Source organism: Vollenhovia emeryi, unplaced genomic scaffold (assembly GCF_000949405.1).
Source record: "Vollenhovia emeryi isolate VEMERY1.0 unplaced genomic scaffold, V.emery_V1.0 DF939137.1, whole genome shotgun sequence".
Lineage (NCBI taxonomy): Eukaryota > Metazoa > Arthropoda > Insecta > Hymenoptera > Formicidae > Vollenhovia > Vollenhovia emeryi.
This window is the reverse complement of record NW_011967229.1, coordinates 1,129,651-1,154,439: the sequence shown is the minus strand read 5'-3', so window position 1 is coordinate 1,154,439 and position 24,789 is coordinate 1,129,651. Positions and strand designations below refer to the sequence as shown.

At 41.0% G+C, this 24,789-nt stretch overlaps 2 protein-coding genes across 3 annotated transcripts in view; one reads left to right on the top strand and one right to left on the bottom strand.

Moving 5' to 3' along the window:
• LOC105567454 (probable multidrug resistance-associated protein lethal(2)03659) overlaps positions 1–12,729 on the top strand; it is a 29,572-nt gene extending 16,843 nt beyond the window's left edge. For both annotated transcript variants that reach the window (XM_012022341.1, XM_012022342.1), the window contains exons 3-15: positions 2,426–2,707; positions 3,748–4,178; positions 4,633–4,789; positions 5,736–5,938; positions 6,502–6,932; positions 7,074–7,288; positions 7,819–8,037; positions 8,544–8,730; positions 8,864–9,040; positions 9,530–9,986; positions 10,107–10,482; positions 10,942–11,638; positions 12,170–12,729. In XM_012022341.1, the coding sequence (XP_011877731.1) occupies positions 2,426–2,707; positions 3,748–4,178; positions 4,633–4,789; positions 5,736–5,938; positions 6,502–6,932; positions 7,074–7,288; positions 7,819–8,037; positions 8,544–8,730; positions 8,864–9,040; positions 9,530–9,986; positions 10,107–10,482; positions 10,942–11,638; positions 12,170–12,313 (3,976 nt within the window). In that variant the 3' untranslated portion in view covers positions 12,314–12,729. The remainder of the gene's footprint in view (positions 1–2,425; positions 2,708–3,747; positions 4,179–4,632; positions 4,790–5,735; positions 5,939–6,501; positions 6,933–7,073; positions 7,289–7,818; positions 8,038–8,543; positions 8,731–8,863; positions 9,041–9,529; positions 9,987–10,106; positions 10,483–10,941; positions 11,639–12,169) is intronic.
• Positions 12,730–23,042: 10,313 nt separating this feature from the next.
• The window catches only part of LOC105567535 (interleukin-1 receptor accessory protein-like 1), a 94,836-nt gene continuing 93,089 nt past the window's right edge, over positions 23,043–24,789 (bottom strand). The window contains exon 8 of the mRNA XM_012022468.1: positions 23,043–23,539. Within this exon, the coding sequence (XP_011877858.1) occupies positions 23,055–23,539 (485 nt within the window). The 3' untranslated portion in view covers positions 23,043–23,054. The remainder of the gene's footprint in view (positions 23,540–24,789) is intronic.

Genomic DNA, 24,789 nt, shown 5'->3' with positions numbered 1-24,789 from the left:
TTCTGGATTTTTATTCTTAAAAGTGCTCGACACTACACACAGAAAAATATATACTACCTGCAAGTAAATATTATTTGTTCCAAGTATTTGATAAGTTTATATATCCGCAAATCTATCATAATGCCGTCGCAAGTGTTATATTTACTCAAAACATATTCTGGTTCTTAGTAAGTCTAGTACTTCAAACAAGAATACGTAGAATTATTTGAAGCAAAACAATTTTGTTTCTTCTGATTTTATTAAAAGAAGCATATACGGAATTCTTCAATAAGTTTTATAATTTTCTTCAAAGAAGAATAAATTCTTTCTTTGAGTATAAGTTGGCAAGCTTTTCTAAGACTAGTAACAAGTATATCTTAAAACTATTATTAAGAAAATATTCTTTGTTGAAGCAAACTATTACTTAAACGGAATAAAATAAACTGAGTAATTACTTTTCTTGACTGTACAATAATATTTTTCTGTGTGTAGTCATTTCTTTTATCGCTCCGATCTAGTCCCTGATATTATATTTTTATTTTCGTGCTTGAAGTCCGAGTTGTGCGGAAAAAGTTCGTATGAAATTTAAATTTTTGACGTAAAAATTATCTTTGCAGCATTAAAAAATCGGATGGGTTAAAAATTTTTAAGAATATATATTTTCCTAGTAGCATAGAAAAATTAATTCAACGTTCTAAAAAATATATTAAAATAAAGGGTGATTATATTGAACGACAAATTGTTAGAAGTATTGTCAGTTGTTTAAAGATATTGTTATAACTTTTTATCCTTGAACATCTTTGGACCTTACTGTGTATCTTCGTGAAGTACACCGAACGTATCAAATACGAATTAACAATCTCGGATCTCGACTTAAACGCGGGTATAATCGTGTTTAGAACGATAGAACGTAGCCGTAGACGAATAAAAAGATAATTATGGCGATCTTGATCACCTCAGGGAAGCGGAATTTGGAATGAGATTCCGATGAATTCAATCAGAATTAATCCGGCCACATTCTTGTCGGTCCGATTTCACACTTCAACAGAACTTTGTACTTGAATTCGTTAATTCATCATATCAAGCCTTTTACGCATTTGTAGACGCACAAGATACTCGAATGAACTATAAAAGGTTAACGTTATCTTGCACTTCGTTTACAATGCACTTTCCTAAAGTAATTGTATTTCGAAACAATTAGCGATCGTGGATAAACAGAGATAAGAAATAAATGGATGCTCTTGTCGTTATGTAATAGTAAATCGAATCGGTCTTGTGGGCGATGATAAGCGCACTGTGCGGCGCGAATATCGGCAGATAATTTACAAATGTCGGGATCGTCTTGGATTTCGGGAAAAAGGGAAAATTTTTTTAAAAGTCGACCAGACTGGCAAAAAGTGATCTTTGTTTAAGTCACAACGTTTCGACCTCTTTATCGGGTCCCTTTTCAAGTGCAGTCTAATGTTGACTGAAAAAATTAATTATGCCGAGACAGAATGAGTTCATGAGTCTGTGGCAGCAAATTCATGATGTCACGTACGTCTCGGTAGTCAGTGGATTTTTAATAGCGGTGTCAATTTCTAAAATTTCCGAGCAGCAACCGTACGTTAGTGGACCTCGAATAAGACTAGTTTCGGCATAAATTAATTTTTTCAATCAACATTAGATTGTACTTGAAAAGGACCCGATAAAGAGGTCGAAACGGTGTGACTGAAACACTTTTTTGCCAGTCCGATCGACTTTTTAAAAAATTTTCCCTGCGTTCAATTACCACTGGCGACAATGAGCTTCACTCAATTTTGTTCAGTAATTGAATTATTAGACATTACTGATGTACAGTAATTTTCTAGTAATTATTTCGCTTACATTTCTACAAGGGGTATCGTGAGCTCTATTGGATTATAAAACTTGAGAAGATTGCTTGACCATGTCTGGCAAATTGTTATGTTCAAACTCACGACGTTTCGACCATTGTTTTTGGTCCTTTTCAAGTGATTTAACAAAGAAATTACAGGTAGTTTCAATACAGAGTTGATGCATAAATGAGTTAACAAATAGATAAGTTACATAAATTACTGTCGGAAACTATCTGTAATTTCTTTGTTAGGTCACTTGAAAAGGACCAAAAACAATGGTCGAAACGTCGTGAGTTTGAACATAAAAATTTGCCAGACATGGTCAAGCAATTCTCTGAAGGTTTTTAATTACTTCTGGCGACTTATAAGATTCCCTCCGTCATCTATTGGATTATATTAGTATCGACACCAGGCGATTTCTAATTGAATTTAAAATTAGAAGGGAAAGGTACAGATCAATTTTGCGAGATGAAAGACAAAAGGAGAGACCAGTAGATTAGTGGCGAGAGTAGCGTAATTCGTACGAGCTGGACGAGTTGCGGATGGTTCGGTTGAGTAAAACGTGTGTGCTTTGCTTTTCTTCTTCGCAGTTGGATCCTACGCATTTTCTGGGTGGGTTACCGCAGAGATCTTGAAGTAACTGATTTGTACACACCGCTTAAAGAGCATACAAGTGGTATTCTTGGTGTTAAAATAGCGAAGGCCTGGGAGAAAGAATACGAGGCGTACCAGCGTCGACTGGAGCAGAGCACGAAGAGCGGCTCGCAGAAGAAGGTCAGGCAGCCCAGCCTGACGAGAGTCCTCATCAGATGTTTCGGCTTTCACACCATGCTGTACGGGATTTTTATGGCCGTTATGGAGATCGTGCTCAGGTATATCTCTCATTATCCCGTGACGGCTCCTCTGTGGAGTCCAATTTCTTACATTTCCTGTATTTGTGGTGTCTGGACAGAAAGCGTAACAAGTTGCGGGTGATTTTGATCCTTGAGTCGCGACCAAGCGTTCTCTATTAACGAGACTTCCGCGGTATTTTTTTAATCGAGAACAAAAATTTAACTAACAAGTAAAGATTACCTAATTAAATGATTATCCAATTAAATGTTTGTAAAATTGTAGGTCCCCGTAAGGATCTTCGCGATGGAAAGATACAATGGTTATGAATTTAAAAGCGACTTAAAATTATAGATTTTTAATTTCCACTGAGGTTTATATAATCCAAATTGTTGGACAAACTTGCGTTTCGCAAAGTTTTTAAATCGTCCAGTTTTTTTCCGTCCGTTATTCGCTCGAATATTCAGTATTAAATATATTTGATAAAAATTGTGATTCGAAGCATAAGTTCTCCCTTCCGCGGAAACTTTCGCGATGCGGTCGTTTTTATAAATTAAAAATCCCGAAACTCGCAACACTTGAAAGCCGCAGGATGTTAGCCGAGAAGAAAATCAGTTTAAAGCTCAAAGAATTACCAGAGCTTATGGATTTACCTCTGTGCTGTACACACGCATATTGTGTTTATCGGCTCGCCGATTCGTTATTACCGCCCACTAAAATCCCCTTATCGGTGCAAAACGCCGCTCGTTCCACTCGCGGTGACTTCGACGCGCAAAAGAGCGGGATATCGGTGTACCGTTAAATCCCCGAACCACTTTTGTTAATCCCACGCCAATATGTCTCGTGTAAATCAATTAAAAAAATACAAATCAATTCTCTGGTCTCTACACAGCGCGTTAATCGAACCCGACCGTTCGATTCCACTCTATTCCCTCTCTCTCTCTTTCTCTCTCTTCCCAAAATCTTCTACATCTAATTAATCATTACATTGTAGTGAATGTAAATAATTATCTAAGCCTAAGCAATTGACAATATTTCTGGTACAAGTCTCTCGTACGATCTAACGAATCTTCCCTCGCAGGGTGGCGCAACCGTTATTGCTCGGCCAGATGTTGCGCTATTTCAACACCATGGAAGTTGACAAGCTCTACGCGTATCTCTGCGCCGTCGGTGTCATTATGTGCTCCGCCCTCAACGTGTTCGTCGTCCACCCCTATATGATGGGCATCCTGCACATGGGCATGAAGGTCCGCGTGGCCTGCTGCTCGCTCATCTACCGTAAGACGCTGAGGATGACCAGGACCGCGCTAGGCGAGACGACGATCGGCCAGGCGGTCAATCTGTTGTCCAACGACGTCAACAGATTCGACGTCAGCATCATATTCCTCCACTACTTATGGCTCGGACCGTTGGAGACCATCATCATCACGTACGTCATGTACCACCTTATCGACATCGGAGTCTCGTCTATCATCGGTGTCACTTCTCTGCTTATGTTCATCCCTCTACAAGGTGAGAAGACTGTTCTGACCGTTTCCGACGATAATCGAGTTGAATGATTTAACATCTATGCGCTGTACACGTGTCGCCCGCGACGTTCAGAAACGCCTAAGTTAAAAGTATGACGGAAATTTTTTTTTGCTTCGATTAAACAGTTTTTCGAAATCTTAACTTTCCATTGATTTTGATCAATAATAACGAATCACTGAGTTTAATAAGTGATCATTAATTTAAATTAATGTTAATTTGAAATCCTCTATGAAAGATTCTAAATAGGTGTGCTTTTAGTTTCTGCGAAATACCAAAGTTTTCAAGTTCCTAAATTCTTGCTGCCACGTTTCCAAATTTCTCAATTTATTGCCAAGCTGCGTATTATATTTTTCCGCTTAATCGACACGTTTCGTTTCTCGAATCATCGAGAGTGCCCTCCAATCTTATTTCACGCCTCGTTCTCGAAATTTTTCAGCGTGGTTGGGCAAAAAGTCGTCGGTGCTGAGATTAAGAACCGCCATCAGGACCGACGAGAGGGTGCGACTGACGAACGAGATTATCAGCGGAATTCAAGCCATCAAGATGTACACCTGGGAGAATCCCTTCAGCGCGCTCATAGAAAAAGCAAGAAGGTGAGTACCGCCGCTTCTACTGATTACACAAGCAGCACTTGAATTAATTGTACGTTGAGCAACGTGTTCATTAGAGAGAAACGTCCATTGCAAAATGCACCTGTCAGCGTCTTCACAAATGGAAACGAAGAGCGTGTCAACGTGGTTTAATGCTTACGTCGATTAAAAAATCGTGGACTATACTTCTCGAGGGACTACGAATTTTTCGAGGGATAAAAAGAATTCCAACGGTAGAAATAGTCGTGTGACGGGACGATTAATATTATACGGCATTTAAAACTGATACAAGTTGTCGCGGAACATGCCGCAGATATGTTACTTCGAGATTTGCATTCTACATCGAGTTGAGTCAACGTAAAACTAACACGAGAGCGAATCGGCGCTTGCTTTGCTTGTACCTCAATTGTATTCATTGTTGATACGCTCGGATGAAATGATAACCGTCAGCGACGGTGACGGCCTTGTCGCTTCTACTGCGCTTCGCGCGTTTGCATGTTTCTAGATTGCTTTCAGCGAGATATCGTCTTTTAATAGAAACTCGAGCGATAAAGATTCCTGCACCTTTTTTTAACATCCTGTGCGTTTAAGCATATTAATTTGCATAGATTAAATATATTTTTGCGACATGCTTATGTACAATTTGTCTATTTCTCTGACAGTTTTGAAAATAAATATGTAATAACGTCTCAGAGGTCCATTGGCTCACATTCCTAGTCGTTAAATATTTTATAGCTATTTGATATAGTTAAATTTCTCTTAAAAAAACTATGTGTTGCGATCTATAATTCTGAAATTTGAGTTGCTTCTTTCAATTCTTGATTTTAAGCAATTACACGGACTTATATCGAACCTGGCTGTACTTTGCGAATAAAAAAAACAAAAACAAAATGCAGCATGAACAAAAGAGAAAAATGAGAGATTAATACTATGGGGAATTGGTTTGCAGGAAGGAAATAAACGTCATCCGATGGGCGTCGTATATCAGGGGTGTCACCATGTCGTTCATCATCTTCTCCACGAGGATGTCACTGTTCATCACGGTACTGGCTTACGTGCTGTTCGGCAACAAGATAACAGCCGAGAAGGTGTTTGTCATAACCGCATATTACAACAGTTTACGCACAACTATGACTGTTTTCTTTCCGCAAGGTATGCGATAGTTTCGCTGAAGTGCGATATCCGTATGTCATTGTTGATAAAGCACAAAACGGTTGTAGTTCTTAAATTTTTCCTTATTTTTTTCTTTCGTTTGATTTTCAATTTTATTTTGTTTCTTTTCAGCTTTATCTCTTTTCACTCTTCGTGTTTAGTGCTCTCTTTCTTGTACTTTTTTTCAATCACGATTTATAATTATAATCTTACATGCCGTGCACTTTATTATTTTAATACTATATGTTAAAATTCTAACAATCACATTTACTGTCAAAGTATCTTAGACGAACTATTTCTTGCGATTATTTTTAAAATCGTTCGCCTACACTGAAAAAATTTTCTGGTTGAATATAGACGAATCAGATAATTCCTTTAGGATTTACCAGAATTCCTGTAATCCTACAGAAATTCTGGTAAATCCTAAAGGAATTATCTGATTCGTCCATATTCAACCAGAAATTTTTTTCAGTGTAGATATGTTCTTTCTACATTAAACTCCTATCAGCAAACTGCACGTTTATTCTCTTTTATTTATCTACTTTGTCTTTATGGTAACCCAGGAATAACGCAGGTAGCAGAAGCGATGGTATCCATAAAACGGCTGCAGAAGTTCTTGATGTATGACGAACTGACACCTCCCGCGATCGAAGCGAACAAGAACAACGTGGATAACGCGAAGGAAAATAACAAGGAAGACGCGAAAGAGAACAATAAGGAAGACGTAAAGGAGAACACGAAGGAAGATCCGGCCGAGCGGAAGAAGAGCGACTACACGGTCGTAAACCAGCCGAATCATATCGAGCACAGCCTCTCCATCGAGAACGGCAGCGCCAAGTGGCTGGAGTATGAGCGGGAAGACACCCTGAAGAATATCAACATAAAGGTGCGTCCTGGTGAACTGATCGCCGTCGTCGGTCAGGTCGGCGCGGGCAAGAGCAGTCTGTTGAACGTCATCCTGAAAGAACTGCGCTTGCAGGAAGGCTCCATTCAAGTACGTTGACAACCTTAAAATGTTAAATATTATTTAAGAAATAATATATAATTTAAGAAAGGGATAAATATCGAGTCACTTTACTCACGAAAATTATTTTCTGTATTGTCCGTATATTTTTTTAATACTTTTTTTTCGCAGGTCAACGGCAAGATTGCCTATGCTAGTCAAGAACCATGGCTGTTTGCCGGGTCGGTGAGACAGAACATTCTTTTCGGACGGAAGATGGATCAGGTTCGATACGACCGCGTGACTAAAGTGTGTCAGTTAAGGAGGGATTTCAGTCTGCTGCCTTATGGCGATAAGACGATCGTAGGCGAGAGAGGTATCAGTCTCTCCGGTGGCCAGCGTGCAAGGTTGGTGGCTTACAGAGCTTCCCGATAAGGCACAATATGTGATACTTTATTCAAACTTTCAACTGCCGCTCATAATCTCGGAGACACTCAAATCTGATTTTTAATCGTTTTCTGTCCTGGTTACCATTTTTTGATATTTGTAATTCATTACTTGTATTTTCCTTATCGCAATTATTTCTTGCGATTATTTTTAATATTGTTTGCCTAGATATGTTCTTTCTACATTAAACTCCTATCAGCAAACTGAATTGCTTAAAAATTTACATCTATTTATTTGATACACGGAATAAGGATTTGATTTTTCACATTGTAAACTTATACATACATATGTGCTTCAAATAAGTTTTAATATAATATTACTATCGTTCAATTTAACTTTTACTCAAATATTAATTTTGTGAGAAATTTCACGATAAATTCACTTTCCTAGAAAATCGTATAAATAGTTAGCAAAGGTATAGTAGTTGTATATGTAAATGTGTGTGTGTGTGTGTATGTATATATATTGATAAAGTACTGATAATTGACAGAATAAACTTGGCGAGAGCCGTTTACGCCGATGCCGACATATTTCTCATGGATGATCCTCTGAGCGCCGTGGACGCCCATGTGGGCAAGCACATGTTTGAAGAATGCATCGACAAATATCTAAAAGGCAAAACTCGGATTCTCGTGACTCATCAGTTGCAATATCTGCGCAACGTTGGTAGAATTATCGTTCTAAAGGACGGTGCCATTCAGGCTGAAGGGTACGATTACTAGAGCATTTTCTCTCTTCTCAATCTTATTGTAATCTGGCTTCAATTTTGGTGTTGCATTAAGATTGCAACGAGATTGTCGTAAATATTTCGCGTCGATTAGTCATACATTTGTTTTATTGTTTCGTAGATTTTTAGTCTCGCGATTGGACCCTTCGGTTTTTTAATTCGAGGAAGGGCAGGAACGAAGGGACGACGGTGTAATTTTGTAGACCGAAACGGGAAAAACTGAAAAACTTCGTTAGGGCTCTTTACAAAACCACAATATGTATGTGCGAAATGACCTTCATAAAACTATCCGCTTCGGCTTATCTACCTATTGATATAGCAAAAGTTATTTTTCAAGGTTTTACGTTAACCATCTAGCATTCGAATGCCCGTGTGCCCGAGCCGTGCGAAATCGAGCAACTTTCGTTATTTTAAGAAAATTCGTTTATAAAATTTAAACAAATAGAACATCGCCACTTCTGTTGCCTCATATGAATTTTTCTCTTCAGCTCCTACGACGAATTGGGCTCTATGGGGGTGGATTTCGGTCGGCTGTTGGAGAATCAGGAGAAAGCGGACGAGAAATCCTCTCGACCCCCTTCGGCTCCTGTTAGCCGTAGCAATTCGCGTACCGCCAGTATCACGTCGCTGAGCTCCTTCATGACGAATGACACTTCGAAACAAGAGCCTGAGGAGGTAATTCTAACTCGCAATTTGGAAATACGGATACGTCTGCAAAACGAAAGCGTTCTAATTTTTTTTTTAATCATATAATTAGAATTGATATTTTGACACTAAATCAGCGTGATATGTTTATTGTTAATTTCAGGTGGCTGAAATGCGAACAGTCGGCACTGTTTCCAGCGACGTATACACAGGTTACCTCAAAGCTGGCGGCAATTGGTGTGTTATATTTATAGTGGCTATGCTTTGCTTAGTGACGCAATTAGCGTCCAGTGGCGGCGACTTCTTTATCGCGGTATGGGTTGAGCTAGAGGAACACTATGTAAGTGTCACAAATTACTATTATAAAATAATCGGCGAATTATATTGAGATATAAATATAGGATGTAAAAAAGACTTGAGAAATCTCAAATCTCCCAGTCAAGAATATTTTACAATTACTTTGTATTCAAAATTAGTAGGCTTTTTATATCCATAAAGTAAATTATATACTTATTATATAGTACGTACTTATTTTATTCAATTGTTAAATCACTCTCAATTCTAGCTTTGCTCAGAATTTTTTTAATTGTGCAACAAGAATTGATAAGGAATTTTGACACACGCGCGTGCACACACACACATGAGATAGACCTTTTAATTTAATTCCAGTAAATTAAAGCAGAGCTTTAATGCCTTTTTTCTAAAAACATGAAAGAAATCTCTGAGAAGGATTGCGGGGGAGCATTTAAAATCGAACTTAAATAGAAAAGTCCCATAATTACACATATATCTACATTACACATATATCATTACCTGCGTAATTTTATAGGTGAATCAAACAGACGAGGGCGTTGTGGAAGACCCGACGAGTCCCTTTACCCGCATGGAGTGCATCTACATCTACAGCATACTGACTGCGATGACGATCTTCGTCACTCTGATCCGCTCGTGGACCTTCTTCTGGATGTGTATGCGAGCTTCAATAAACTTGCACGATCGTATGTTCCGCAGCATCAGTCGCGCGACTATGCGATTCTTCAACACCAACACGTCGGGACGTGTGCTCAATCGTTTCTCTAAGGACATGGGCGCGGTGGACGAGATGCTACCCACTGCACTTATCGATTGTGTTCAGATAGGTCTGGTGCTGCTGGGTATCATCATCGTGGTCGCCGTCGCGAACGTGTGGCTGCTGATACCCACGGTGTTCGTCGCCATTGTCTTTTATTACCTGAGAATCGTCTACCTGGCCACCAGTCGTAGCGTCAAGCGTCTCGAAGGCATCAGTAAGTACCTCATGAGGCTCAACCTTCGGTAGATTAAAGATTGAAGTTGTGAATCTTGTCGAATTAACGATAGTTCCTGATTCTTCGGGTAAACTGAATGACATTTCTAACTTCCCTCAGCCCGCTCGCCGGTCTTCGGTCACCTGAGCGCGACTCTTCAAGGACTACCGACGATCCGCGCGTTTGGTGCGGAAGCGATCCTCACGAGGGAGTTTGATAATCACCAGGATCTCCATTCGTCCGCTTGGTACATCTTCATCGCGTCCTCGCGCGCCTTCGGCTTCTGGCTGGATGTCTTCTGCGTGCTCTACATCATGCTGGTTACGCTGAGCTTCCTCGTGCTGGACAGTTACGGTCGCGGCTCGATGGACGGCGGATACGTAGGCCTGGCGATCACTCAGAGTATCGGACTCACCGGCATGTTCCAGTGGGGTATGCGCCAAAGCGCCGAGCTGGAGAACCAAATGACCTCGGTGGAGCGCATTCTTGAGTACAGGTACCCGCCTGTTCTGTTGTACTATTCGTGTATCTCTTCACTCACAATCTTCAATTCTCCACCAACTTTTTGTAAAATCGACTCGAACGTGGGATCGAATCTATGATCTACTGATCACTAGTCGATCTCTCTCGTACAAAGCTATGCGTCACCTCATTATCGATCATGTTTTAGATTTTTAAATGTTTAATCTCTACGAATCTTGCGCGCTTGGACTGTTTTTCAGAAACATTTTTGTAAATCTTTGAATCTTTGATTTAGATCTAAGGCAGCAAATGTCTCCTAGACATTTTTGCTAAGATTCGTGACTTTTAATATCAATACTTTTCTACTTCTGCATCTATCTTGACGCTTAAATTTATAAGATTCAGGATTGGGAATGTGAAATTTTCCGAGTATTCTGATCTCCTTCGATTAATATTAAATGTCGCGTTAATATTCCCCGCAATCCTCTTTCAGCAAAGTAGACAGCGAGCCGCCTCTCGAGAGCGCCCCGGATAAGAAGCCCAAGGCGGAGTGGCCACAGGAAGGCAAGATTGAGTTCAAAGACGTGTTCCTGCGCTACGCGCCGTTGGAGCCGCCGGTGCTGAGAAACCTCAACTTCATCATCTTCCCGCGCGAGAAAATCGGCATCGTCGGCAGGACTGGCGCCGGCAAGTCGTCCCTGATCCAGGCGCTCTTCCGCCTGGCCGACGTGGACGGCGTGATCGAGATCGACAAAGTTGACACGGGCAAAATCGGCCTGCACGATCTGCGCTCCAAGATCAGCATCATCCCTCAGGAACCGTTCCTGTTCTCCGGTAGTCTGAGACGAAACCTCGACCCGTTCGACATGTACATGGACGATCCGCTGTGGCAGGCCCTTGAGGAGGTCGAGTTGAAGGAGATGGGTCTGGAGGCTCACATCTATGAGGGCGGCTCCAATCTCAGTGTCGGTCAGCGTCAACTTGTCTGCCTGGCACGCGCCATCGTCAGAAACAACCCGATACTCGTGCTGGATGAAGCGACGGCAAACGTGGATCCGCGGACGGACGAGCTGATTCAGATGACGATCAGAAAGAAGTTCGAGAAATGTACAGTGTTGACAATCGCTCATCGACTCAATACCGTCATGGACAGCGACCGCGTCCTGGTGATGGACGCCGGCAACGTGATGGTGAGTCAATCTTTTCATCGTCTTGATTTTTCATGTATTCTTTCTTGGATGGAATGGTCTATCGAGGGTCTCGGTAGATGGCAAGATCTTTTCTTCTTTCTGTGATCGTGGAGAATCATATAATTATGAATTATTCTCGCAACGTGTTTTTACTTTCTGTTCCCGACTCTGGAGTTATTTCTGTAATCTTTCAAAAGCCTAATTACGTGCGTGTCGTATTCGTATTTTATGATATACCTACAAATTTATTCTTTGATCGTTCTTTTACTAAGTTAGTTTGAATAAGTCGCTTGGTTGCGATAAAATTGCTACGTATAATCAGACAATGGTAATTGTTTTCAACACGAAAGTGCTGGCGCTATCTCGTTCCTTTCCGCGATACAAGCCGTCAGCAGGCATGATCGTATTTTCATCATCCCCGGTGTAAAAGTTTTATACGCGACGCGTATCAAGCTGCGAGGGATATAACGAGAGCGGGTAAATCGTAAATCACGAGCTCTCCCTTCGAAAGTGTGCTTTTATCGTTCGCAGGAATTCGATCATCCCCACGTGCTGCTGCAGAAGGAGACGGGCTATCTGAAGAGCATGGTGCACGAGACCGGCAAGGCGATGGCGGATGCTCTGACCGCCGTAGCCCGTGACTGCTACCAGAATCGCGCGTTCACGGCGCTTTGATGCACCATCGACGTTTTATTTCTCGCAATTGCGTCCGACAGACACCGTGATAGGTTGCTGCGAAAGTCCCGTCGGTTTTTACAACCGTCTCTCAGACAAAATCCTACGGATTCGGGAAGTAAGGGAAAGGTGGAATTGCGGGGTGAAATTTCTTTTGAAAATATAGAATTTACACTCGAATTTATTCTACTTACCGTCCTCCACGTTCTATTTGCGTCCTCAAAAGTCTACTCCTTTCTTTCGACGTGTTATAGTGTTTAAGATATTTCATTCATCGGCATGCGTGAATTTGGGGAATCAAAAAAGGAAAATCGAGAAACGAGAATGTTTTGAGGATAGAAACAATTTGGGATGTCAGGGTTTAGGATAAATAAAATCTAAAATGATTCAAGAGTTAATTAAGAAGTACAAAAAAATCTAGGAATATGTAAATTCAAGAATTCAAAACGGATTTGAAGAGAGAAGAGGAAAGTGATGAATAAGCGTAGAGAAAAATAAGAGATTGGTGCAGTCTCTCGCATTCGGAATTCGCAGACTTGAAGTTCCAAGGAGCTAAATATTTAAAAGGACTCGAAGATATGAGGAACCGAGAACTCAGGAACGCACTGAGAGGCTACGCGGAAACTGGCGAGACTTTCGTCGGCGGAATAATATATTAATAATCGTTTTTACCGCGAGCTGCACGGTTCCATCTAGCTGATCTTGTCTTCTTAGTAATCGCGGATTCTCTGCCACTTGGACGTGACGCGCGATTATCGTCAACGCGTGCCAGTGCAGCGAGCAATCAGGAAATCAGTAAAGTTCGCGTGGATCGCGGTGCAACCATAGTTACAGTATTATTACGCCACTTTTGTATCAGCCTGACTCAGATGTTTCGCCAGGAAGATTGAGGCTCAACCCGTTGCATCACCGATACCTCTTGTCGTCCGCGAACTGCCATAAACTGCTTTTAGAAAAGAATTTTTTTATATTTAATCGATCGCGGTCAAGTCTTCTAGAAATTCCGATTTGAAAATCGCAATAATGATTGTCATGGCAGTTTCAGTTTCTTAATGTACGCATGCTCAGAACTGATGATTAAGTATCGTAGTTTCAGTATCGCCGGCGACACGTGAAAAATATTTTGAGTCTGGTATCGAAGTTCAGCTAGTCGCGATAGGGAGAATGCGTGCAGCACAGTTCCGATTAAATATACCATATGTATATATTAGAGATAACTTTATTACAGAATGGACATGCGAGTAAAGTATTAGAATTCCAAAAGGTAGTGAAGGCTCCCAAAAAGAAAGGACGTAGAAAAGGGAGAGTGCCAATGTTGTGTAACTCGGTATTCCTCATTATGTCCAGGACCATACGGGGATTAACTGATACTAGCACAGATAGAAGGATGACTCTGGGGTCACATGGTGTGCTGAGTTCCTAAGATTTTGCCTTGTGTTTTATTCGTTTTCAACGAGTTTCACTGAAGAAGACCCGAAGAAGGGTCGAAACATTTGTTTCTTATTAAAGAGAAATTCTGACTTTTATTGTGTAAGAACTGAGTTCTGTTCATTTTGTGGCTTACATTGGCACTTTCCCCTTTCTACGTAAAATATTAGAGCATGTATAAGTAGATATATTCAGATGCGTGTGAAAGTAGTGAAGAATGTAAACGTGAAGAGGATAAACTGTCAAATTCTTTTTCCAAATTCTAAGAACTTGAGTCTTAAGAGATCCAAACCCGGATTATCTCCGATCGATTGTGATAATCAAATAATTTATACAAGGGCCACAAATTTTGATATCTTGCTATTTGCTTCTATTTTCCAAAGAATTTTGAGACTTGATACTTGAAAAGTTGGAAGTTTGATTCATTTAATTTTATTCTATCTTGAAGAGATTATTGTCAAGAATGCAATCGCCGCAGAGTCGGTCGGTCGGTGAATCAACGGGTCGAGAGAATTATACGTAACGTAAGATAGCGCAGAAAACAAGATTTTTATACTCATTGTATATTCCGACAAATAGACATAAAGAGCGTCCGGGAGAAACGAGTCACAACAGTAGCAGGTCCATAATTCGTTCATCCTCGTCGCTTTTCAGGTCATCCTGTATATCTATGAATTTGCAAAGATTTTACAATGTTCCTCTTGTCGCACTACAAGTACAAGAAGAAAAGGTGCCTCTGCTCTAGATTTAAATGCGAAGTACTGAATTATGCAAAGAGTGCTACGACAGTATACAGATTTTCTATTATTCTCTTATTATTGTATTATTATTAAAATAGGCGCATTGTACTCAATCTTCGCGTAAGTAATGCAGAATCAAAAAGCAGCGAAATCAAAGTACTTAACGCCTTTCTCGAAGATCATGTTTTATATATTCGAGGAGTTTTCGCCGAGCCTAGAAAGTAATAAGCGAGTGTTTACGATCGACTGCATTAAAAAACTGCGTTGAAAACAACATCGATACTAGGGGAGAAATCGTTCTTAAAGATTAATATCAAACTGACATTTGTACAAAGAGATTGGTAAATGTAGTCTTTATATTTTTCATATCGCCCTTTTCTTATTATCAATTCCTTTATCTATGTATATTTGTGATAATTATTAGTATTGATCATTAATATCACAACTTGTATCTCCTTATATTTTCAATTCTATATTTTTCGATCCTTAACATGTTTATTGTTTTGTAATTTACGTATATTTTTTTAATACGCTATTCCTTAATGTAATGTTTTAGATTTGCACTTTTTTAACTTCCCTTTATTTGTTCTTGCACTCGACCTTAATTTTTTATTTAGTTAATCTTCTATTAAAAATCTTTAATTCGTGTATTGTTTTACCTTTAAATGTATATTTTTTAATCCATCCATGTAAGAGTCACCAATTGTTTGGATTTTTTTGGATGCTAACCTTTGTATTAATTAAATTGTTTATATTAGTATTTTATTAATTACGTCGATATGTTATGTGTTATATCGAACAGCAACGAAACAGCGAACAGAAGGTAATTGTGGTCGATCAGAGACGTCCCATATTGTATATGAATACTATACCGATTCGTGCTCAGTTTTTAATCCCTTTTCTTTCATTAATATTTGCAATCGTCAACTTCAAGTAATCCTTTAAACTGTAGCATAACGTTTAAAGAAATGTACATTTCTTTTCAAATATTGACACAACTTTTGTAGTTGTGTCAAACAGTTATTATGATTGTACTACGATATGCAGGATTTGTCAAAAGTGTGGAATCCCCTAAATAATTGTTGTAAAAATGAAAATATCAAAAAACGGTAAAACACGTATTTTAATTTTTCAAAAAAACTATCTTTCGACATGGATACCGATCATCCCCCCTCCCCAGGTACGCGGGGGTAAAAGGGGGGTTGAAAATTTTAAATGGGACCCCCTATTTTTTATTGCATATTCTTATAGCTTACTTCTAGCGCTTTCCAAAACGCTATAATAAAGTATTTTTTCATTAAGAACTTTTTGAGTTATTAAGGTTTGAAAGTCCCAATATTTTGACATAAATTACAAAATATTACAAAAAGAATATACAATAAAAAATAGGGGGTCCCATTTAAAATTTTCAACCCCCCTTTTACCCCCGCGTACCTGGGGAGGGGGGATGATCGGTATCCATGTCAAAAGAGTTTTTTTTGAAAAATCAAAATACGTATTTTACCGTTTTTTGATATTTTCATTTTTACAAAAATTATTTAGGGGTTTCCACACTTTTGACAAAACCTGTATAAATATATTGTACGATATTACGATATTGTATTATTGTACTTCGATATTTGAATAATTATTAAAGCAATGCTAAAATAATTATTTGACGCTGCTAATACTAGTGTCAGAAAAAGGATTAAGAAAAGCGCATAGATTACTCACGATGGACTTCAGGGTACATGTTCCGTAAATTATACAGAAAACGCAATCATATTGTAATCGTCATTATCAATATTTATTATGTATGTAGACAGGTGTATTGTACTTTTAGGTGAAAACGAATTACAGTACCTTACATACAAGTGCCTACATTATGTAACGTAATCATTGTAAACGAAATATAGATACAAATGATTATTTATGTAATTACTCCATCATATATATTTTTGTTCCTCTACTTTCCTGCTTTTAATTACATTGTCCTTTAATTACCTTAACGATAGCTTACAGTCAACATATTACATCGTCGATCTAAAAAACGAGGATCCCATCGATTATGTATGTATATACGTTACGGCGATGATAATCAAAGTCGATACATTCAGAGTCTCTATCCTCGATACAAAACGCGCTTGTCTTACAAAGTAACGGTTCTTTTTTTTTTCTTTACAAGGAGATATGCGTAGACTTACATTGCACACCGATAGGTCTCTCAAACTCTTTATTTTTCACCAAGAACAAGATACACGTGCTTGTTAGAGAAACGCAAAATAAATAATAAGTTAAAATTACGAAAAATGACAAATGAATATCGACGGATCGAGTAAAAAAATTTAAAGCAACATAAAGATTACGATGCCTCTAATTATGTAAGTACACGCAACTAGACGCGGCTCGATGCCTCGTTACTTATCGGACTACGTCAAGTTGCTCGTTTCGAAAGTACCCGAGCTATCAGCGGGAGAATAAAACGGGTGGAATCAATAAATACATTTCTCGTTGGCGAATCAATTGATCTCGGCGATAAGAACCCAAATAGCACAGGTGATCATTATGAACTCAAAAAGAATTCTTTTTCATCCTTCGTGAATTATTGGCGCTGCTCAAACTGAGCTCAAACATATTCCTTTCCGGTAGTTAAAAAATTCGATCCTCTAGTATACCTTTTGATTTCTATGGAAGTAAATTAAAGTTGTTCCAAGTAAAAAGAATTTCTTTTGTATCCGGAAAAGAACTCGGAATTAGTGAACGGAAGCGAATTTGAACTCGTAGGAACATTTGCAGAAGCGAAGTGAAAGAGAAATTCATTTCGAGAATTCAGAAAGAATTCCTGTCGGATCGCCCGTGCTGTCTGGGGACCGTTCGTCGCAATCGAGCGAGAGAAAGGTGTCGAAGCGTACGTTAAATCTAAAGCGCAAAGAAAACAAGTACGATAAACACAAGTGTGGTAAACTAGAGCTATTCCTCTAAAGGTCGCTTATCAGCTATCTGGCCGCCCTTAGGACCTCGCACAGCATATACAAGGAAATCATCCTTAAACGCCGCAAACACATGCCCCGCTATGAACAATTAGAACGTCTTACACGTGCCATTATTACTCGCACCGTCAAGCAATCGACGCAGTCAGTCAGACGCACAGTACGTAAACATTTATCTAGAGTTATGCGACCCCCAACTCATCTTCGTCGTCCTGTCGAGTAAGCTATCTATAGTAAAAAGAAGAACGTACGAAAGTCCCGCGCTACTCCTAGGATTCTAGAGAGAGAGAGAGAGAGAGACTTTATTGTCGAAATACAAAGATTAATTAGTTAAGTAAGTAAATCGTTCGCTAATTCGCCTTCTCGACAGCGAAGAGCAATGCGCGACGATAAGACCGGTAAGAAAAATTAAAAAAGAAAAAGAACGAACGGCTCGCTTGCGAAAGAGGACCTTGTTTGTCGGATCTCTTGGGTCTTGATTCATTCTGGGACGCATGGATTTTTTTTTCGGGATGGATTTCGATCGGAAAACACGTGCCCAGGTCGAAACGTTTGTTATATTTTGGGGTAATTTCATAATAAGTTTAAAACCTAGCTTGGCTCAAAGGCTCCTATTGTCTTCAATTGATTTTTAATCCGCTGGGTCTCTGCCGATATCTTTTACTTTTCAACTATTCAGTCGGATAAATCGCGTTATTTGTCCCGCGGTCATTACATTCAGTGGGCAGCGTTTAAGGTGAAAAATTCGGAGTTTTATAAAGAGCTCTGAAATTTCTCGACATTTCGGGAAATTCAATTAACCTTCCCATCCCCAAATTAAATTCACTATATTCCCCTACGACTGAAAATGTTCCTCTTATCTAATTCTAATAAACTGTTTAATTTGTGGCAGCCGCCGAGGCTGGTCCTTGCGAGAAGCTCTTGGCTTCTCTCAGGATACACCCTGGATATTCGAGAGGACGATACGCGTTCTACCTCCGGGAAATCAATTCGCGTCTCCCACCCCCCTTCGCGAAACAGGCCGTTCAAATATAGCTCTACATCTATATACTCTGCTTACTCGGCTCGCAGATTATCCTTTGCAATGATCCTTGCTGGCATCCCGGCGAGACGAGTACACTAGTGTGTCGTAATACTGACAGTAAAGAGAATAATCGCTATCAACGTTAAAAATTAAGCTCACCCCCTCAATTCTCCCCCCCCCCCCTTACCACAGCTCGATCGTCTAAGTTATAATCACGATAATAAACTACATATAACACTTATCCCCTACTCTATCTTTATTGTTGCCGTCGCTCTCTCGTGTGTGTCTGTGTGTGTGAGTGTGGTACCACCTGCGCGAAAGTTCCTCCGGATTTCGTACCCCCGATTCGGGCGTTCCCGTAATATAAACTAATCCCAAGGTAACCGAGGATAAATAAATTGTGGTACTGCGTCGCGTCCCTCGGAGGGTAGAAATCTCCGAATGCTAACGGAGATAACGAGCCTCAAACCTTTCCTGTTCTCGGAGGGAAACGCGCGTGTTTACGGATAAACCAACAGTCAAGTCATATACCGGATGAGAGCGGGATGAAACTCTGGTAAACGCGATCGCGATATGAGAAATGTAGGGAGAGCGATCAGATGCTCGCTCGCGAGTGAACTCGCGGTAGGCGGCTAAAGAGTCAAGTTTCATGAATTTAGGACCTCGGCCTATTGAATCCGCATCCGTTTCACGAGAGGCCGCCTTGCTCTTGCAATTTATACAAATGGGATCCGCGAGGGTTGTTGGCCGTACGAGCTAAATTTAGAATAGCCGGGTGGTAGAAGTTCCAGGAGCGCGAGGACACGTGAGAAAGTGTCGCTCGTCCGGATGTGCGGGGGACCCGAGAAACCGCGTGGTTTTCCGGGCGGATCCGTTTTCGCTCCCGGGAGATGAATCGCGACGAGCGACGATCACTGACACCGATTGTGCGCCCGGGAGAGTCTCGGGGACGGTCTCGAGGAGCCTCCCCGTGTTGTATATAAAACGGTATAAAACGCTTAATACATTAACGTACCGAGGCAGCTGATCCGGCTTGCGTCGAGCGTTAACGGGGAATCGCCCCCGTTACGGCCCCGAAACGAGGCCGGATCGCAGAAAGACGTCGCGAACGACGTCAACGGCGCGATTCCGCGATTGCGTAACCCTTTAACCGGTGTCTGCGTGCAGTGTTCACGATGTAAGTTAGGTATTATAAAATATATAAATAAATGCAACAACGTATGCCCTGCATATATCTCGCTAATTGAACTTGGAGATTTTTTACATCGCATTTAGGTGGAATATCCAGATTCAACATGTTGTCCGCCCAGCGATTCTTCGATGGTTTGCCGTGTACGCCACCCTGTAAAATTTTCATCGTCTCCGTCCCTCATAAATATATAAAAATACGACAAGATTAATAAAATACTGTGTGATATGATTAAGCGAGACTTTAGTCTCACGAGTTTACATTTTCTGCTACTATCTAGCCATTTATGACATTTATGTCGTTGAGAATTTTATATTTCATGGTATTTACTTTTTATAAGCGTCGTAAAAAATTTCGATCATGTAGAACGATCGTCGTGGCAGTCAACGTGTTAAACACCTAAACGGTGTGCGTCGTGAATTATTTTTCGATCCTCGAATCTCTTCGAATAGAATCCTTCAGTCGCCGTCGAACGGAACTTTAGAAGCTGTTTTGCCGGTTAAAGGGTTAGCTGAAACTTACGCCAGAGTACATATATAAATAACGTAACTAGCTAAATAAATATAAACTTCCAATATATGTACAAAGAACAGCGGCGATAAGCGCGTTACAAAAGAAAGGACAATGGAACGCCAGTGATAACGGAACGCCGGTAATGAAGCTATATCATCACGCACGCAAGAAGGAAGACTGCGCAATTCCATCTCTCCACTCTTTTCGCCCTGCGGAACAGTCGGAATGCCGGGATAACGAAATCGATCGTCGATTGTGGAAAGCAAATGTAGACGCCGGAAGTGTTTAAATTATTTGTACACAGAGAAATTTAGGTGACACGTGCACAGCGGTTATACATTTTTATAATTCCGTCCCCTCGTCCACTTGAGTAAACGCCTGCGAGAGATTGAATTAAATTTGTCCCACTATTGGAGTTGGCAATCGCACTCTACGCTGGTATAAAAAAAATTTTTTTGCGAAAATCTGATGTATATACTAAAAGATTATCAGGATTACATCCTTGAATTTCCAGACACTTGGCATTTGAATAGTTTAACTTGTACACATTTTTACATTGGATTCTCAATCTGAATTTTTTATATTAGTCTCAAGGCTAATTACTGAATATACTTTCTATGAATAGCCTACAAAGGAAATATATAGATTCTCCAACGAATATATCTCTGCTAAATATGTCACTTACATTATTTGGAACAAACGTGAAATGTTACATGAAGAGGAACAGGATGTTTATTACAAAATTTGACTACTAAATTATTTTAAATTTGAATTTTTATATTTAAATTTTATCGAACTTTCTTGTCAAACGTAATTTCGATACACGTTTCAAATGAATAATCTCTGAATCCACAGACTCTCAAAATCAATTCTAAAGAATGTAAGATTTAAAGAATCCAGGAATTCGAGGATTAAACAGATCTCCGACTGCTACGTATCCTTCATATCGTCAATTCAGCAAGAAGATAAGCGCCGAGTTGTGCGAGGGTCCTCGTCCTTTTGATTACATTAGACCTTAATATATTTATTTAAAACAAAAACCCCACTGAGGCTTCGAGAATTTCTCATTCTTTGCACCAAACAAATTTGTAATTCAAGAAATTCTAAATTTCGAAAGAAACTAGGTTTCCCCCAAAGAGACTTAGGCCCGGTTTCACCAACGTTGTTTAACTTTAAGCTTAGCTTAATTCGTTGTTTGTTCAACTGTTACTTTAGAAAGAGACAGACATGAATTAAACTAAGATTAAAGTTAAGCGACGTTGGTGAAACCAGGCCTAAAAGACTTAAAAACAGCCTATCAAAGAGATTAGAATCCAAAACGTCAAGATCGCAAGATGCAAAGAATCCGAAACTTCGAGGATAAAAAATTTCCGATTGTTACATAATTTCTCAGTCATTTTTTGACACTCCTTTCAGATCCTTTCACGCAACGCGTTAATCGATGAAAGGAATTGATTCGCGGTCTCCTCATTTTGAGAGAAATAAATATTACAAAATATAATACTAAAAACTTTCAACTTCGCAGAAAGCACTGCATCGAAAAACATTGCATACGCAAAGGATCGAGCTCAATGGTCAGCCCGAATCTGCGAAAACACCTCTTCGTCCCTCCTGTCCTCTCGATACCGTTCCTGCCCACGGAATATTTTCCAATTTTTACATCTTATCAAAAGTTCACTCGTCCGACGATAAAAAAAAACTTGTACAAAGGTCCCTACGTCTTTAACGTTTCCATCGAACTTATCACGAGTAGCAAATTCACGCTTCGCACCTCTGACTCGCACTGCCAACGTCGATGCAGTCGAAAGCAGTTGCGCCTCGCGCAAATTTCCATTTAGGCCTGCTAGGCCTGTTAAACAATACGTCGTTTGTCGCTGTCGGACGTCGAGACGTAGCCGATGGTCCAATGAGAAAACTTCTTTCCGGGCTACGTCCCGACGTTCGACAGCGACATACGACGTATTGTATAATAGGCCTTAGACGTTCTCCGAACCGCATGCCGCATGTAGTCTGCCAGCTACAGGATACTGGAGAGGCAGTCGAGCGGATCTGGCGCGTGGATCGCGACAAAATCGCGCGTTTCGGCACGGAGGTTCGCGATTTTAACGAAATTCCCTTCCCTAATTTAAGATCGAGCTTCTTCGACCGCAGATCGGGAGATCCAAAGTTGAAGGGTCCATAATACTCCGAGTTGCAAACTCGGGGCGAGAATCAAGCTTCCGGGAATCCAGGAAGATCTCGGAACTGACGTTCGATTCCATTTTTGCGCTCCCGCGGCTTCTGCCTCGCGTCGCGACGCCGCGACGTTAAATCGAATTTGCTTTCCAATCTCGACGCGATTCGCGGGAAAATCGATTGCAACGTGATAACGTCACAAAGTCGCGACGCGCCTTCGTCGTGTTTCTTATAATTCGCGCCTCCCCAGATCGAAGAAGACCGACCGGGTCTCTCGAGTTTCGCTTCGAGTTTCGCGACCGAAAAAGAGCTCCGCGATTTTTCCGCTCTTATCAGGAACAACGATCTTTCGCGGACCTAAACGTCCTAAAGGCCCCGGGGGCTTCGGATCGTCGGCGTCGACATCACCTCGCGTTTCTTTTTTTTAAACATCGGCGTCGCAAACGAAAGCTCCCCTCTCGCAAGATTCTCGGGAACGGACCCCGAGACCTCTGAGGCTGCTGGTGAAACAAGTCCAGTCGCCGAGGTCGAGGTCGCCCCGCGATCCTTCCGCCAAGTCGACGTGAAAAAAGCCTCCTCCTGCGGAGCTCCTGCCTCGGGATTCGAAGACCGGCAATCGAACTGATGTAGAAGTCGCTCGGGGAGTTTCCCCCCGTGGGAACCTCGGCGGTTCAGACGAGCCTCGCGCTAAGGGTCGCGTCCCTTACACGAGGACCTCCAGACTCTCGCGCGAGCGTGCCTTTTGCTGTCCGCACTTGCCGTTGGCCTGCACTATCATCGCGACCGACTGGCAGCCGGTCTCGGACGCCACCGGCCGCATCGCCGGCATCGCCAGCCTCAGTTTGTACCAGAACTTGCGGCCGCAACTACCGGGTGCGGTGCCGTTGCCGCCGTCGCTGCCACCGCCGCCGCCACCGCCGCCGCCGTCCTGCCAGGACAGGATCGTCAGCCGGTCGAAGGAGATGCTGTCGGCGTCGCGGCGGTCGCGCCGCGATCGCTTCGCGATCGTCGCCGTCGTGCTCGGCAGTCTCTTCAGTGTGACGACGATCGTCCGGGTCGGCAGCGAGGACAGCTGCTTCAGCACCGCGCCGACGCTCGCGTCCGTCCAGATGTTGTCCAGGGAGGCTGGGCTGAGCACGACGATGACTCGCCGGGCCGTGTTGGCGTGAGGACTGATCTCCAGGCTCCCTGCGAAGCACCAGAGAGTATTTCAAACTTACGGTAGGACGAACCTCTTTCTAACATTGTATTCTTATGTTCTCAGCGTGCGTGTGCGTGTGTGTGTGTGTGTGTGTGTGTGTATTTAATATTTAAAGAATTATTAATAGAGAGGTCACGCTCGTTTTAAGCGAGGCTGTGCGAGAAGGTCGAAGAGATAAGATGAGCAATCAATATTAAAGCGATATCTAATTAATCTCAATAGTCGAGGGAAAACGTTGAGTACTTCGAGTGTACTTTTTCTAGCGGAGAGAGAGAGAGAGAGAGAGAGAGAGAGAGAGAGAGAGAGAGAGAGAGAGAGAGAGAGAGAGAGAGAGAGAGAGAGAAGTAATTATAAGCGCAACGCCACTTTAAAATAAAAAGTGTATGTCATTCACTGATACGAGTCGCAACAGCAAAGTTGTACATCGCTAACTATATACATTAAGCTGTAACAATACACAAATGTATACGATTATTATAGACTAATTATGCAAAATCGAAACTATTGTATTAAACATACATACTTTATATTTTATATTTAAAAAAAAGGGTATTTATTAAAATAAATATATAGAATACTGAAAGTCTTCCTTTTAAATATGAACGCACAAAATTTTATACGTATGGTTTTGTCTCTAACACTTATTCGAATGCTCGTTGGAATCATTTAAATAAATAAAATAAAAGCACAGAACAGATGATTCATTTTGCACAAGTAGCAAATAACAAAAATGTACGACACTTACCTTACGATTTCTCTGCCGTTGCCCGATGCCGCTTAGGCCTGCTTCTCCTCTGAGATTTTCTTGTTGCACTTACACTCACAGCACTCACTCGCGAAAATCGATCGCGCGAAATTTCGGACACTCCCGTACGCGATGTAAAATACCGTGAAATGCAGTAAGCGACGTTCTTTACTTCCCGCTCGTTCGAATTGCGAAGAACGACAGAGCGAATTACGCCGTGAACGCCGAAGTCGCACAAATTTCTCTCCCCGAAAATGGAACAGATTACACGAAATCGATAGATAGTTAAAAGAGCGGTGCGTAAACGAGATGTAACCGCGACAAAGTACCACGGTTTACATTCATGTTTTAGATGAGTTTGTCTCGTGAAATATCTATATACACGTTGATAAAGAACCGTCGCTTCAACATGCAATTCGTTTCTCATTACAAGTTTTAGAATCTTAATAATTAATCGAGTAATGTTACTTGTCACTGATAAAGGTGTACAAA